The 18057-nt window shown below is 41.2% G+C and overlaps 1 protein-coding gene across 8 annotated transcripts in view; it reads right to left on the bottom strand.

The window, feature by feature from the left end:
- Positions 1 to 5867: 5867 nt before the first annotated feature.
- Positions 5868 to 18057, bottom strand: part of rusc2 (RUN and SH3 domain containing 2) — a 94624-nt gene continuing 82434 nt past the window's right edge. For 6 of the 8 annotated variants that reach the window (XM_055633653.1, XM_055633638.1, XM_055633630.1 and 3 more), the window contains 3 exons: positions 15717 to 16692; positions 8207 to 8371; positions 5868 to 6779 (listed from right to left, as the gene is read on the bottom strand). In XM_055633653.1, coding sequence (XP_055489628.1) covers positions 6599 to 6779; positions 8207 to 8371; positions 15717 to 16692 — 1322 coding nt within the window. In that variant the 3' untranslated portion in view covers positions 5868 to 6598. Of the gene's footprint in view, positions 6780 to 8203; positions 8372 to 15716; positions 16693 to 18057 lie in introns of all 8 variants that reach the window. The other 2 variants (XM_055633663.1, XM_055633681.1) reach the window with 2 other exon arrangements.

The raw sequence follows: 18057 nt of genomic DNA, 5'->3' as shown, positions 1-18057 counted from the left end.
ATCCAACATGTCGCAAAAGGACCTGTCACTGCAAGAGATCAAGCTAGCTTCAAATGACTGGGGAAAATGTCATTGTGTGTATTCATTCTTTGTACATTGGCCAGCAGTGAGTGCGGGTGCCTCACCAATGTTTACAATATTTCTTTCATGCTAATATTTCTCGTGTTATATACAATTTCATTTTTCCTTACAACATAGAAAGAGCATTTGGCCCATCAAGTCATGCTGGCTCTCAAAGTAGCATTCTATTTATTTATTTCTTATGAAATAGAAATGGACCATTTTACACATCAATTTATTTCTTCTACTATTCTTGCAATTCATTTGATTACATACCCATTAACTCCGTCGTGATTTGCCCACAATCCACCTTCACTGGGTGTACTTCACAATAACCAATTAATTTACCCACATGCACATGTTTAGAATGTGGGAGGAAACTGCAGCACCTGAGGGGAGTCCATGCATGTCACTTGGTGAATGTGCAAACTGCACATGGATAGAGCAGACGAAAGGACTGAACCCAGCCAACTGTACTCTGACATATAGACACAAAATGCTGGAGTAACTCAGCGGACAGGCTGCATCTCTGGAGAGAAGTAATGGGTGACGTTTCGGGTCGCGACCCTTCCTCGGAAGCAGCAGCATTACCTGCTGCGTAACTCCTTCAGTAGAGTTGCAGACCTGAAATATTGAAATATCAATTCCCTCTCCATAGATACTGCAAGTTCTACTGAGTTTTTCCGGCATTTCCTGTTCTTTATTTATTTAGTTTCCATCACCTGCAGTTTTTCAAAATTTTATTAAAATTAGAATTTAAGTATATGGTAGATATCTTGTTTGCAACAATATGAAGCTAGGTGGCATTAATAGAAATTACAACTTTATTACATTGTTATTACAACTTTACCAACGCTTTACCCATTAGTGCCTCTTCTGGTGCATTACTACCCAGTTGCAGGCATTTACTTTTCCAATTTCCATTCTTTAAGTCTCAATGAACTGCGTGAAAGTAAAGCTGCAAGATAGAAACTGGGTACCACGGGGGAAGAGCAAGGGTGGAAATGAAGTGTAGGAGAGGGAAGACACAGAAGAGGTATATAGGATGAAATGATGGGAGAGTAAGGAGGGAAGAGAGGAATGGGGGAGTGGAGCTGCTATCTTGTATGTTTGGTATGATTCAGCTCTAAACAAGGGCCACTGTAAATTCTTATGGTGCCAATACATTATCTTTCCTTTTCTCAACATACTGCTCCTTCCACAGAAGGTTGTAGAGGCTGTAAATGAATATTTTTAAGGTGGAGATTGATTAATGTCAGGGGTTATGGAGAGAAGGTAAAAGAATGGGGTTGAGAGGGAAAGATAGGTCAGCCATGATTGAATGGCGGAGTAGACTTGATGGGCCGAATGGCCTAATTCTGCTCCTACAATTTACGAACTTCTTCCATCCCTCTGATTTGCAACACTGGCAATGTGGAAGATTACCCAGCCGTGTCCCATTTACAAAGTTGTGAGAAACGCAATGCTGCTAATTACCACCCAGGCTACCGGAGCAAAGCAATGGAAGGTGTTGCTTAATGTTGTTCATTATTTATGCTTAGCATGTTATGCTAATTTTATAGTATGATTCAAATTATTGGTAAAATATAAAAAGGTTTAACTATTTACTTTATTTTTGATGGTCTTCGCTTCAAATCTGCAGGTTGGATTATCTGGAACCAGACAAGATCATTATAGTGTAGAGCAACAGCAGGCATCTCCCACAGGTAGTAGAAAAATCTCCCACAGGTAGTGGGGCTTAGAAAAGCAGTATCTGGTACAATCATTTGAGGAGTTGAGAGTGGCATCATAAACATAAAAACGCAAGCGAACGACAAGTATCAGGTTAAAAATATCCTGAAAATAATGATTAATAGTTGTTACCAACAGTGTTTTCAAATTACTTTGCAATAACCTGTGCAATAATGCAAAGTTTGGGTTTTATCATGGCTTCAGAGTATTGATCTAAATATGAACCAAAGAGTGAAATTCCAGAGGAAAAGATGGGAGCGACTGCATTTAGTATCAGGGCAGCATTTGACCAAATGTGTCATCAAGAAGATAGAAACAAAATGCTGGAGTAACTCAGTGAGTCTGGCAGCAGCTCTGGGGAAAAGGAACAGGCAATGTTTCAGGTTGAGACCCTTCATACCATCAAGAAGCCTGAACTCCATGTACATAAAAAGGAAAACAGACCGGTGGTTTACTTCATACTTTACAAAGGGAGGTTGCGATATTTACTAAAGGTCAATCATCCCAACTCCTGAACGTCACTGGCCGATGCCTCAAGCAAATTATTTTCAGCTGTTTCAGCAATGTTTCATCAGCTGTTTCACCTTCCATCATAAAGTTGAAAAAAAGGATCCATTCATAACTGATACAAACATAAATTAGAAGTAGCAATAAATCATTGGACTCCTCCAGCCTGCTGCACCATTTAATAAGGTTATGAACCATCTGATTTTAATCTCAATTGCATAAACCCGCCTGGCCTTTCACCAGTTTGTTAATCCAGAATCTACCTCAACTATTCAAAGATTCTGTTTCCACCCACCTTTCCTAATTCTCATGACACTCAGTGAAACAATTTTACCTCAACCTAGTCTTAAAACGTGACCCCTAATTTTTAAACACTCACTCTTGGTTCTAAATTTTTCCACAAGAGAAAATATCCTCCACCAATTAACCTGCCAAGTTGTTTCAGGATCTTACACATTTCAATCAAGTCCCCTGCAACTCTCCTGAATTTCAGCTGGTACAAGTCTAGTCTGATTAATCTTCCATTATAAAATAACCTGCCAATTCCAAGTATTTGTCTGGACTTCACTGAACTGCTCCCAACACATTTACATGCTACTTTCATAAGGCCACAGTACTCCACTATGGGAAGGATGTGATTGCACTGGAGAGAGTGCAGAGAAGATTCATCAGAATATTACCTAGATTGGAGGACTTTAGACGGAGAGAAATTGAATAGTCTGGGTTAATTTTTTCAGGATTGCGGCAGGTTGCGGGGTGACCTGACAGAGGTATAATAAAGTTATGAAAGGCATAGATAGGCATAGACATAATCAAACTCTTTTTCCTATAATAGGGGTATCAAAATTATGGAAACAGATATAATCATAGAGTTGCAGAGTCATACAGCATACAGGCCCTTCAGCCCAGCTTATCCATGCTGACCAAGGTGTCCCATCCACACTAATCCCACCAGCCCTCGTTTGACCTATACCCCTCTAAACCTTTTTTATCCATGCACTTGTTCAATCAGTGTTTTAAATCTATATTACTAAAAGTCTGTTCTTGACCGGTTTTGGCCATCTGTGCTGCGATTTCCGAGAGAACGCCGCCACCTACGGCCATCATTTTTGGCCACCTTGCTCAGAGCCCCCCTCTGCCGTAGGTGTGCCGAGGATTTTTCCCGTCGATGAAAAATGACAGAGATATTAATGTTTTTACAAAATTCCCCATTCTCTCTTCTGCCCCTGCTTGCAGCAGGGGGGAGGGACTATAAAACCAGGAAGTGGTGTGCCTCACATTCTCTTCATGATGGATGAAGGCAGAGGGTCACGTTTCTCTGAACTGTGAATAACACTGAACACATGTCTACTCAAATGTAAGTGGCCTTAGTGGTTCTAAAACGCTTGCAAAATGTGTCTATTGGTTCTAAAATGTTTGCAAAAAGTGTCTATTGGTTCTAAAATGTTTGCAAAAAGTGTCTCTTTTGGTTCTACAATGCTTGCAGAATGTGTCTTTTTTGGTTCTAAAATGTTCCAAATGAACTGGCCTCGACTACCCTCTGGGGCAGAGAGTTCCAGAGATTCACCACTCTCTGTGTGAAAAAAGTTCTTCTCATCTCGGTTTTAAAGGATTTCCCCCTTATCCTTAAGCTGTGACCCCTTGTCCTGGACTTCCCCAACATCGGGAGCAATCTTCCTGCATCTAGCCTGTCCAACCCCTTAAGAATTTTGTAAATTTCTATAAAATCCCCTCTCAATCTCCTAAATTCTAGAGAGTATAAACCAAGTCTATCCAGTCTTTCTTCATAAGACAGTCCCGACATCCCAGGAATCAGTCTGGTGAACCTTCTCTGCACTCCCTCTATGGCAATAATGTCCTTCCTCAGATTTGGAGACCAAAACTGTACGCAATACTCCAGGTGTGGTCTCACCAAGACCCTGTACAACTGCAGTAGAACCTCCCTGCTCCTATACTCAAATCCTTTTGCTATGAAAGCTAACATACCATTCGCTTTCTTCACTGCATGCTGCACCTGCATGCCTACTTTCAATGACTGGTGTACCATGACACCCAGGTCTCGCTGCATCTCCCCTTTTCCTGGTCGGCCACCATTTAGATAATAGTCTGCTTTCCTGTTTTTGCCACCAAAATGGATAACCTCACATTTATCCACATTATACTACATCTGCCAAACATTTGCCCACTCACCCAGCCTATCCAAGTCACCTTGCAGTCTCCTAGCATCCTCCTCACAGCTAACACTGCCCCCCAGCTTAGTGTCATCCACAAACTTGGAGATATTGCCTTCAATTCCCTCATCCAGATCATTAATATATATTGTAAATAGCTGGGGTCCCAGCACTGAGCCTTGCGGTACCCCACTAGTCACTGCCTGCCATTGTGAAAAGGGGTAAAAGGAGCAAATTAATGATATTAATATAATATCAAGAGGGGTACTTAGCGTGAGTGCGGCAGGGGGGGGGGATAGTTATTGTGTGTGACGCTGCATGCCGCCTCCCTTCCCCCACCTCCCCACAACCGCACATTGGGGGAACAGACCCAACGGGTCTGCACTTGGTCTAGTATTGTTATAGTTTCTGCCTCAACTACCACCTCCGGTAGCTCATTCCATATACCCACCACCCTCGGTATGACAAGGTTGTATCTCAGATTATCATTAAATCTTTCTCTCTCACTCCGATCAAGTAATGTTGCAGAAGTCACCGCTTTCAAATTTGTTCATTGAGTGAATCATTAAGCATATATGCTGACGTAATATAACACAAGCAAATGAAATCTAGGTCAATTACTTTTTTAATGATAATGATTAATGATTGAAATAGAGGGATTCGGGCATGTTACCTCAGGTGGTAGAAGCATGCGGTGTGAAGATCAACTTGCCCACATAATAGTCAGCCCAATAAAATGGATGTTCAGAAGATTATGCAGAATGCCCCAACCTCAATAGTTAGATGTTCAATGGATGCCAATAAAGTATTTAGCACAATTAACACATATTTATTATTTCAAACAATGATAATTGCTTTTCAAGAACAACATTTTTCAGGCAAATGAGGTGCAACGGCCGCACGACTCAAAGAATGCATTCTATCTGTAAAGCATCCATAATGTATTGATACAGATAAAAGGATGGCACTGCCTGAGAGAGTGGTTGAGGCTGGGTTGCTAACAGCATTTAAGATGTGTCCAGATGATCACTAGAATTGCTTAGAGAGGGCTATGGACTAAGTGCTGGGTGATGGAATTAATATGAAAGGATGTCCACTGGTCAGCATGGACAAACTGAGTTCAATGGCCTGTTTCTATGCTGTACGTTTCTATGACTCTACTAATTGTATGTTTATTTGGACGAAATCCACAGAGGCTCTTATTGCATACTGCTGAGCATTTTTTTAAACTATGTGAATTAAACAGAATATTCATGTAACACACAGTTATATTAATGACCAATTTCTAATATAACTCTCAGCAACCAATTTAAATATTATATTTGATAAGTAAATGCATTACTCACTTGCCAAAAAAGTCACCACAATTTCTTGCAAAGGATTACAACACACTCACTATGTCACATGCCATCATTTCAGTACTTTTTATTAATGTGCAAAATAAATAATACATACATGTTGAAAGAATGTCTGGAAAAATTAAATATGGTGTAGGTACCCTCTTTAACTGCATATATACAAGCTAGAGGTATATATTACTACAAATTATTATACTTTAATTGATTCCTAGACTAATTCAAACAGTACACATTCTTGCAGAATGTCTGTGCAGAGGGAGGCAGTTAATTCACCCTGCAAGATCCAATCAAGGCACCAATACTGTCTTTCACAAACAGGAATACTGCCTGTTATTTGCGCCTCACAAGTTCATGCAATTTACACCATTTGAACAGAAAATTGATATACATTATTAAATAATAAACTGTAGGGTATACATATTATATATATGAAATATAATATATATATATAAACTTAATGTTCTAGTCTGTCCCACTTATTGGAAGTCAGTTAATATAGAGTTGCTTACTACCAAAGACAGGTGAAATCCGGACAAATGTTTATGTCGTACGCATGCCCCCTACTCACCAATGAGAATTAGCGGATGAGTAATATATTCTACTAAGTTGAAGTTCTAAATGTACTCAATGAAGAACAAAGTAATAAGCAAAGAAATGTTGGCAATTTAGTGCTTTCTTCTGCTGAAGTTGCTGAAGTTAACAATTATTACTTTTCCATCTCCTTCCTCCACCCACCTCAAATAAAATTGCACAGTCCATCAAGCACTCATATTAATAATCTTCATCTTCTGGATGAGTAACATAAGTAAAGGGTACTAATCCACGTTCAGCACCAAGGCCACACAGCAGCCAGTCTGCATCGACTTTTGACATCACTCTCAGAACATCTCCTTTTTTAAAGCTGAGTTGTCCTTTCTCGGTTGCTATGTGATGACAAAGTGCCTTCACTTCTCTTAATGGAAACAAAAAAGTAAAATTGTGTTTGAAAAACTGAATGCATAACACAAAATGTATTTATATTATTTTTCAGGTTAGGCTTCTACTAAACTGTCACATTCTCTTCTGTTGTGTTAAAACCTATGAATTGATCGCCAAAAAAATCATGAGGAAATGCCTTTTACAATTGTTAGTATTTAATAACACAAAGCAGCAGAAGATACATCTGATGAGTGGAAAAAGAGGAATAAGCATGTGATGTTTGTACTTGAGCCTACTGGTGCTATCAGTCACAGAGAGAGACCTCTCCACGGAGACCTGTCACGGAGAGAGACCTCATATTCCTATGATTAGGTGGAGGCACAGTGGCGTAGAGGTAGCGAGGCTGCCTTACAGCACCAGAGAGATGGGTTCGATCCTGTCTGTATGGCGTTTGTACGTTCTCCCTGTGACCGCATGGATTTTCTCTGGGTGCTCCAGTGTCCACCCAAGATCCAAAGACGTACAGGTTTGTAGGTTAATCGGCTTCGGTAAAATTGCGAATTTTAAATTGTCAAATTGTAGGGTAATGCTGGTGTATGGGGTGATTGCTAGTCAGCGCGACTCGGTGGGCCAAAGGGCATGTTTCCGCGCTGTATCTCTAAAGTCTAAAAATAGAGATAGAAAATAAAAATACTCAGCAGTGTCTCTGGAGAGGGAGAAATGTTTGAAGCATCTGAGGTTTAATTTTGCTTTTCTATCATAATTTGTGTAGGTGTCTTGTGACAACTTTAAGGTTAAAGATACAAAAAAGTAGAAAAAAGAACAGCATTAAATTACATAGGACAGGTTCAAATTCTTCCTAACAGGAAAGGACTTGGGGTATTCTTCAGTGGAATTGTTTCTGAATACCTTATCACTGGTATTTTTTGAAGCCACAAGCCTGTCTGCCAAGTCTCAGGTGAAGAATGACATACTAGTTGAAGAATCAAGTGTAAAAATGAATTATGTACCGAACAAAATACTTGTTAATAAAAACACACCAAGATTATTAAAAAATCTATGGGTACTACAATGACTCTATGTGGTCCACTAACATCTAACATATGTGGGTGACTTCAGTACCCCAGGCAGCTGAAGTACTTCCTTCTTACTGTGTTCTGCCATCCAGTTCCTTCCCCAATTATATCACAAGGTTGCTATTTAGCATTAGCAGATTTTGCCATAATATGAATAATTACAGCATCCCAACCACATCTGTCACTGAAATCTGGTAAATCAACAAAGATTATGCATCAAACCTAAGACTTCTGATGCATATGGGTTAGTCATAAGTATACGTATTTTTACCAACCAGGACATCTGAGAAGCTAGCTTGTAACTTCATGTAATAAATATAGTGGAAAAGCTTAATAAGTAATGCCTAACCACCTAGATTCAAGAAAATAACATAAATACCACTACCGCTCATATTGGGCTTTTGTTTCTTGAGATTCTGGCTGACTACCTCCAGTCTGTGAGTTGATTTGTTCTGTTACATATTGAGATCCTCTCCATTTTCCTGATCCCATAGTCTGTACCATTAGATCGTACACTGATTTATCAAGTCCCAGCCAGCCAGAAGGTAATCTAGAGACAAAGAAAATAAAACAATACAAATTAATAAAGATATGTCCATTTAAAATATTGCTGTGCCAGAGATAAGAAAATTCTACCTCCACTTCAATGTGTATGAACAACTTTCACCTTAGGCAAACTTTATAAATAGTTTTATTCTACACAAGCACCTTCCCATAACATACAATACAATAGTTTGCGATAAGAAGTAAGTGCAGCTTTAAAACTGATTCAGACTAGTCAAAAGCAAAGATACTAGAGGAGCTATAGATATCTTTGGTCAAAAGTCCACAGAATGGAGAAATAAGGAACTGCAGATGTTAGTTTACAAATAAAAGACACAAATTGCTGGTGTAATTCAGCGGGTCAGGTAGCATCTCTGGAGGACAAGAACAGGTGAGGTTTCAACTCAAGACCCATCTTCAATCTGATCAGACTGAAGAAGGCCCTGACCTCCAATGTCACCTATCTATGTTCTCCAGAACCGTTGCCTCACTCACTAAGTTACTCCAGCACTTTGTGTCATTTTTTAAAAGTCTACAGATTGTGTTTTAACTAATAGGAAATGCTTCTACCAAGCTTTTAGCTACTGAGATATGCATTATTGTATGCATTATTATGGTGATGCTGCTGGGTAACTCATGGAGCTTTGGCAAGAAGGCAAAGACAATGGCCATCTGTCCATGTAGTCTAGGCCCCTATTTTCTAAGCCCATCATCACATAGATATGTTCAATGATGCAAGGTCAAAGTCATGTGTAGGAAGGAACTGCAGATGCTGGTTTAAATCGAAGATAGGCACAAAAAGCTGGAGTAACTCAGCGGGACTGGCAGTAACTCTGGATAGAAGGAATTTCGGCTTGAGATCCTTCTTCAGACAGTATCTCCAGAGATGCCGCCTGACCTGCTGAGTTACTCCAGCTTTTTGTGTCTATCTTAATGGCTATAAGGCACAGCATTTGAGTATCCAGCAGAATTGTCACACATACTTGTGTGATACAGATTTATCCCTGCATTTCATCACAGGCTAGATTAGGAATTTTGGGTAGCTATCTATAACTGATTACCTCTACTATCGGGAAGAACTCAAAGTTGTACAACGTGCTTTGAATGCCTTGATATGTACAATTCAAAATTGGTAAAGAGGAAGGTGACTCATTGGATTCAGCAAAAACACCTCTGGGTATACAGATATCAACACAGCTCAGAATAATGGTACAACTATCTCAATTTGGGCTGAAATATCCAGCACAAAGTGAGAATGGGATTAGAAATAACTGAAATTACTAAACATTGCAAATAATTTGTGAAATATGAATATGAACTGGGAAAATGACTCCATGCAAAGTGTACTAAAAATAAGATTACCATCAGAAAAATAACAGATTACAACTTTAATCAATGAATTATTAATACATACATGTATTTGTATATTTGAATAGCACCTTTCACAACCTTGGTCTTTCCAAATACTTCCCAGTTGATGCAGTGATTTTTAAGTGTAGTAATTGTTATAAAGCACAGATAACGTGCAAAAGATGGCATTGAGACAGAAAGCAGATAATCTGTTTCAGTGATATTGATTTAAATATAACTATTAGTTAGGTATCAATCATCTATTCCTCCAAAGAGTGCACACCTGAGAGTGTGTCCGAGCCTCAGTTTAACATATCTTTAAGGCCGTACTTCTAGTGCACCACTAAACTGTTTTTTCTCCCTCAGAAACAATTGTGCTATTATCTGAACTAATAAGTAGTTCATTTTTAATTGTTATGTTTTAATGAAAGAATGCTATAATGTGGACTTTCAGTTGTTCCTAGCATGCCTCAATCCAATCCAATCCAACTTTATTTGTTAAGCACTTTAAGACAACCAATGTTGAACAAAGTGCCGTACAGTGGAATAAACAAGACATCATAAACAGACAACATAACAACATAACATAACAGCTCACATAAAGCGCAAAAAATACAACAATAAATTAAAAGACATAAAACATGAGTAAAAATAATAACCACACAATAAAGCAATCAAAAAATAAATTAAATCAAGTAAATAAAGTCGACCTCTTACTGTGTATCAAAGGCCACGGAGAAGAGATGGGTTTTTAGAAGTGACTTAAAAACAGACAGAGAAGAGGCCTGTTTAATATGGAGAGGCAGATCGTTCCATAATTTGGGTGCCGACACAGCAAAGGCACGGTCCCCTCTGAGCTTCCGCTTAGTTTTAGGCCCACTCAGGAGCAGCTGATTATCTGACCTGAGAGAGCGGGCGGGTGTATAAGGATGTAGAAGCTCAGATAGGTAGGGCGGGGCAAGACCATTTAGGGATTTAAAAGCAAATAAAATAATTTTAAAATGGATCCTAAACTGAATAGGCAACCAGTGAAGTGAGGCTAAAATGAGCGAAATGTGATCATATTTACATGTGCCAGTTAAAAGACGTACAGTTGCATTCTGTACCATCTGGAGACGGGCGATGGAGGACCCACTAACCCCCACATACAGTGCACTGCAGTAATCCAGCCGAGTGGCCGAGTGGCCAATGCCCAAGTATCATTTGCAAATCACAAATCAGGAGTATGAGAAAATTCTTACTATGGGCTTAGATTGATGCAGCTGCACTTAGTAAGCTAGTCAACCATGCAAGGCAGTGCAGTTTGCTTTAATGATGCACATGAAGTGAATCCAATTTCCAGCTTCTTCCTCACACTGTACAGGAGAATCCGCATTTTGTCAAGGTCATGATAACTGTGAAGATTGCTGTCTAGAAGGCCAATATTGGTGGAGCATCATAATCTATGAATATGCCTGCAAGTGACACACCATTCTGACATTTTTCCTTCAATGTGTTGAAATCCTGGAACTCCTTAATATCAGAACACTCTACAAGGACTGCAGTGGTATAAACTAACAGGGAAATGGAGATGATCAATATTTAGCATGCTGCACCACTAACCCAAAGGTCTGGAGCAACAGATTCAAATCCCGCCATGCCATTTAAATTCTGATGATGAAATCCATAAAAAATCCACAAAATCAATCTTTAGACGAGAATATGCAAGGCATGATTAATAACTTAGATGAGAATGTGCAAAGCATGATTTGTAAATTTGCAGATTACACAAAAATAGGTGGTATCGTCAACAGTGCAGATAGTTATCAAGAATTACAGTGTTATCTTTATCATCTAGGTATCACCCACACCAAATCCTGGCATCACATCACTCCAGTCCTCAAACAACTTCACTGGCTTCCCATCTCCCACCGGATCACCTACAAAATCCTGATCCTCACCTACAAAGCCCTCCACCATCTGGCCACCCCATATCTCACTGACCTCCTCTCCCCCTACCAACCCTCACGGTCCCTCAGATCCACATCAGCTGGTCTCCTTTCCATCCACGTCCAACCTCCGCAGTTTTGGGGACAGAGCCTTCTTCAGGGCAGCTCTCAGGCTCTGGAACTCCCTCCCCCAACTGATCTGCAATTCCGTGTCCCTCACCATCTTCCAGTCCCGCCTCAAGACCCATCTCTTCACCTCTGCCTGTCCTTAGCCCCACGTGGCGTCCCTTGTCATCTGTGCATTAATTGCCTCATACTGTGTTTTGTATTGAATAGTCATGTCTCTACTATTTATTTCATTCCCCTTACATGTTTTTCCTCTACCTGCTAAATTTTTGTAAGGTGTCCTTGAGACTCTTGAAAGGCGCCCATAAATAAAATGTATTATTATTATTATTATTATTGGCCCAAAAAACAGCAAATGGATTATAATTAAGAGAAATGGAAGGTGTTGCATTTTGGCAAGTCAAAGCAGGGCATGACCTTTACAGTGACTGTTAGACCATGAGGAGTGTCGAGGAGCAGAGGGTCTAGTAATACACGCGCATAACTCCATGAAAGTGGCACCACAGGTAGATAGTGTGATGAAGAAGGCTTTTTGGCAAGTAGTTTTTCTTAGATTTTCAGTCAAGGAAGTTAGTATATAAGTTGGGACATCAAGTTACAGTTGTACAAGATGCTGGTGAGGCTGCATTGGTGTAATGTGTTCAGTTTTGGTCACCCTGCTACAGGAAAGACACTGTGAAGCTGGAAAGAGTGAAGAGAAGAATGATGAGGATATATCACCAGACTCAAGGGCCTGAGATATAGGAAGAGATTGGGCAGGCTAGGACTTTATTCCTTGAAGTGCAGGAGGCTGAGGGATATCTTATAGAAGTGTATAAAATCATAAGGGGAATAGAATGCATAGTGTCTTTTTCTTAGGGTGAGGAAATCAAGAAACAGAGGACATAGGTTTACGGTAAGAGGGGAAAGATAGAGTAGGTTCTCGTGGGGCAAAAGGTGGTAAAATGGAATGAGCTGCCAAATGATGTCGTTGAGACAGATACAATAACATTTAAAAAACATTTGGATACATAGTTGGGAAAGGTTTAGAACAGGGGTCGGCAACTTTTCTGCCAAGGGACCAGGACACATGTCTGTGAGCGGATGGCGGGCCACATCTATCACGTGTACACATGGATCCCACCCCCATCCCGCCCCGGATGGCAGGCATCAAATCACGTGTTCACATAGATCCCGCCCCTTCGAGGACGCCACCCGGAGCACAGACCTCAAATATCATACTCACTCTTCCACAGCCTACTGACAACCCCAATCCTGACAGTGAAGCTCAGGCATGCCGGCGGCTTCGCGCAGGATGCTGTACAGCCGGAGCCCGGCTATTGAGGCCGCCATGCAGGCCTCCTTGTGTCCTTGCATCACCGTGCCTGGGCCCAGGAGGAGGAGCATGGCCTCACGCAGGGCAATGGGCAGAACTTTTCCAGTGTTTCACCCGACCCGTGGTCTGAAAATCACCTTCCAGGTACCGGAGATAGAAAAAAATGCTGGAGAAACTCACTCCATCGTTTTTTTCTACCTTCGATTTTTCCAGCAACTGCAGTTCTTTCTTAAACATTCCAGGTACTGGAGATGACGGAAGTCCGCAGGCCGGATGATTGAGGAAAAAAAATATATGCCTGAGGGCCGGATGATTTCGGGTTACGGGCGGATTCGGCCCGTGGACTGTAGGTTGCCGACCCCTGGTTTAGAGGATATGGACCATTGAGAGTATAAGAGAAGGTCTCGCCCAAGTTGACTGGAGCAGGTTATTTCAGGGGAAAGGAACATTAGCCAAGTGGGATGTTTTTAAAAGTGTGCTGACAAAAGCTCAGGATATATACGTCCCCGTTAGAGTGAAGGGTAAAGCAGGCAAATGTGAAGAAGCTTGGCTGACAAGGGAAATTGAGGCGTTGGTCAAAAAAAGGAAGGATGCATGGGTCAGGTATAGGCAACTGGGATCGTGCATCACTTGAGGAGTTTTGGGAACTAAGAAATAAGTTGAAAAAGGAGATCAAAAAAGGGCCAGGAGATTGTCCTTAATGCTACCCGCCAGAACTTTCCCAAAAGAATATATAAATACATAAGGGGGAAAAGGGTAACAGGAGATGGCCAAGGTCCTCAATGAGTATTTCTCCTCTGTATTTACCAAAGAGAAAGACAGTAGGACGGAGGAACCTGGGGCAGTCAATGGAAGTGTCTTGAGAGCAGTCAGTGTTACCGTCGAAGAAGTACTGAATGCACTATCGTGTATGAAGGTAGACAAATCTCCAGGGCCTGATCAGATATATCCGAGGACATTGTTGGAAACTAGAGAGAAAATTGTGGGAGCCCTGGTTGAAATTTACGAGTCATCCTTGGGTACAGGAGAGGTGCCGGAAGACTGGAGAGTGGCAAATGTTGTGCCGCTTTTCAAGAAGGGCGTCAGGGAAAAAGCTGGGAACTATAGGCTGGTGAGCTTAACATCTGTAGTTGGAATTACTAGAGAGTATTCTGAGGAATAGGTTATACAGGCACTTGGATGGACAAGGGCTGATTAGGGATAGTCAGCATGGTTTTGTACATGGCAGGTCCTGCCTCACACATCTGATTATTTTTTTGAAGACCGTTTAAAGGTCGATGATGGCAAAGCTATAGATGTTGTGTACATGGTTTTCAGTGAGGCATTCGAAAGGTTCCGCATGGTAGGCTGCTCTGGAAGGTTATATCGCATGGGATCCAAGAAGAGATAGCTGAATGGATAGCCTTGGTGAAAGGCTGCATGGAAGCAGAGGGTGATAGTGAAAGGTTGCTTTTCGACTGTGATGCCTGTGACTAGTGGTGTGCCTCAGGGTTCGGAACATACAGGGCAAGATTAGCAAGTTTGCTGATGATACAAAAGTTAGTGGTTTTGCAGATAGTGAAGATGCTTGTGAAAGATTGCAGTAGGATCTGGATCGATTGGCAAGGAGGGCTGAGGAATGGTTGATGGAATTTAATACAGAGAAGTGTGAGGTGTTGCATTTTGGGATGTCGAACAAGGGCAGGACCTACACAGTAAATGGTAGACCTCTGGGGAGTGTTGTAGAGCAGAGGGATCGAGGAGTGGAGGTGCATGGTTCCTTGAAGGCTAGGTCTCTATTCCTTGGAGTGCAGGAATATGAGGGGTGATATTATAGAGGTGTATAAAATCATGATAGGAATCGATCGGGTAGATACACACTCTTGCCCAGAGGAGGGGAATCGAGGATCTGGGGACATAGGTTCAAGGTGAAGGGGAAAAGATTTAATAGGAATCCAAGGGATAACTTTTTCACAGTAAAGGTGGTGGGTGTATGGAACATGCTGCTAGAAGAGGTACTTGAGGCTGGGACTATCCCATTGTTTAAGAAACAGTTAGACAGGTACACGGATAGGACAGGTTTGGAGGGATATGGACCAAGCGCAGGCAGGTGGGACTAGTGTAGCTGGGACATTGCTGGCCAGTGTGGGCAAGTTGGGCCGAAGGGCCTGTGTCCACACTGTATAAATCTATAATTCTATGACCAAACGCAGCCAAAAGTGGCTAGTTTAGATGGGGTATCTCAGTCATTTTGGACGAGTTGGGCCAAAAGGCCTTTCATGCTATATGGCTCTCTGACTCTAAATCAAAAAATGATACTAGTGATAGCGATTAGAAAATAGTACCAAAAAAATCTTACTGGTTCACAAATGAATATTAGGGAAGGAAAGACAGGCACAAAATGCTGGAGTAACTCAGCGGGACGGGCAGCATCTCTAGGGAAGGAAATCTGTTTTTTATAGCTGCTGTGGCCCGTATGTTCACCCCCACGGCATTGTAGACTTATAGCAATTGTCGTTTATTGGCTGGCTGAGATAGTCTATCTAGCAATTCTTTCAAAGATAAATGCTGCACTTGCTGACAATACCCAAATTGCATGAAATATTGTGGTTCTGGCAATATTATTTCAACATGATTGTGAGAAAAAGCCTTACCTGCTTTTCTGTGATTTGACCAGTTTAGCTTCTTCCTTTCTAGTCTGATTTCCACTTGAACCAAACAAGCGGCCTAGCCACATTCCTTGTTTGCCTTCAGTGTGCTGAAGATTTTGCTTCTTTTCAGGTTGTTCAACATGATCACATGAAACCACACTTTCACTTCCTTTGCTATGTTTAAGTTCATTCAGCACAGACTCTGGAGGACTCCCCATCCAAGAAGATTTGGTTTCATTCTTAGAATCATCAAGCTGAGTCTTCATTAAAAGTTCCTTCCTGGCTAATGCTTCATTTGCTGTAGCCAGACCAGACACCATGATGCAAATGTCTGAATGTTGTAATTCAGATATATCCCCACTCTCTGCTCCCTCCACGACATCATCTCGAAGTGATCCTTTCTCTACACCTACATCTAACTTTAGAGGCAAAGTAGGAGTACTTTGCTTATTTCTCTTCTCCCATTTTGCAAACTTTGATTCTTCAGAAGACCCTTCAATGTACACTTGTGAACTCTGCATGAGTTGGTACCACCATCCTGCTTGCTTGTCCTTTCTCATGTCCATTACTTTCTCCTGTTGCATCCTTTCTACACTCTCCACATCTTTATCTGTTTTATCGAGGAATATTGTATCTTTTGCTGTTGCACCATTCGGTGTAACCACATGTTGTGTGGCTCTTTGTGTCATTCCCTCCCTGCACTGCTGAGATCCCAAAATGTTACTGCTGCCATTGGTTCTCATCATTTGGAAGGTGGAGTGCACAGACTGCATGAGGTCCTGCTTGACTTTGAGCTGCTCCTTTTTCTTTTGCTGCTCTTTGTTCATTTGAATAATATGGTGCTCAAACATCAAATCTAGTTCAAAGGGGAGTAATGAAAGAGGCTGCAGCAAAAGCAGGAGTTCCTCAAACAATGTTTGGCAAACACTGTGTGACAGTGCTAGGAAACCAGTGGACAGATAGTGAATTCCAATAATATCTAAAAGAAAGAGAAATTATTTAGTGTTAGCTTAGGATTCAAAATACAACACTCCACAGGGTGGAAAAAATGTTTCTCTACAAGTATATAGATAGACACTTAGCTGCTGAAATTGAACTATACCATAGTTTCTCTACATGTATGACTAATAGAATATATAACCGTACAGCACAGGAACGGGCCCATCGGCCCACAATGTTTGTGCTGTCCATGATACTTAGACCATGCAAAACCAAATGTATTCACTACATGGATTTGACAAATTCACTTCCCCACCAAAGGCAATGGATGAGTTATCTGACATTTATAACATCTGCTGGGATTTAAATCCATGACACCAAGATTTGAGATGAATACTTTATGAACATAAGATATATCAACATTTTATGATGGAATTGTTCATGAGTAGCCTGCTCTACAGGGATTTAAGTACAATTGAAGTGTTAATCTGGCATGCTCAGGGTTTTGGTGGTGCTGAATATTGTACCTTAATACACGCATACAATTCACTTTTTTAAAAAGATGTTACACTGTACAATAATCCATTTAGCAGTGAACCCATTAATTTTCAAGGGGCTGTGGGAAATATTGACCATAATGTTTAAAGAGAGCACAGGCATTGGGGGTTCAGTATTGATGTGGATAGAGGACTGGCTGGCAAACAGGAAGCAAAGAGTAGGAGTAAACGGGTACTTTTCACAATGGCAGGCAGTGACTAGTGGGGTACCGCAAGGCTCAGTGCTGGGACCCCAGCTATTTACAATATATATTAATGATTTGGACGTGGGAATTGAATGCAACATCTCCAAGTTTGCAGAAGACACTAAGCTGGGGGGCAGTGTTAGCTGTGAGGAGGATGCTAAGAGGCTGTAAGGTGATTTGGATAGGCTGGGTGAGTGGGCAAATGTATGGCAGGTGCAGTATAATGTGGATAAATGTGAGGTTATCCACTGGTGGCAAAAACAGGAAAGCAGACTATTATCTAAATGGTGGCCGATTAGGAAAAGGGGGAGATGCAACGAGACCTGGGTGTCATGGTACACCAGTTATTGAAAGAAGGCATGCAGGTGCAGCAGGCAGTGAAGAAAACGAATGGTATGTTAGCATTCATAGCAAAAGGATTTGAGTATAGGAGCAGGGAGGTTCTACTGCAGTTGTACAGGGTCTTGGTGAGACCACACCTGGAGTATTGCGTACAGTTTTGGTCTCCAAATCTGAGGAAGGACATTATTGCCATAGAGGGAGTGCAGAGAAGGTTCACCAGACTGATTCCTGGGATGTCAGGACTTTCATATGAAGAAAGACTGGATAGACTCGGCTTGTACTCGCTAGAATTTAGGAGATTGAGGGGGGATCTTATAGATA

Source organism: Leucoraja erinacea, chromosome 1 (assembly GCF_028641065.1).
Source record: "Leucoraja erinacea ecotype New England chromosome 1, Leri_hhj_1, whole genome shotgun sequence".
Taxonomy (NCBI): Eukaryota; Metazoa; Chordata; class Chondrichthyes; order Rajiformes; family Rajidae; genus Leucoraja; species Leucoraja erinaceus.
This window is presented reverse-complemented; position numbering and strand designations above follow the sequence as displayed.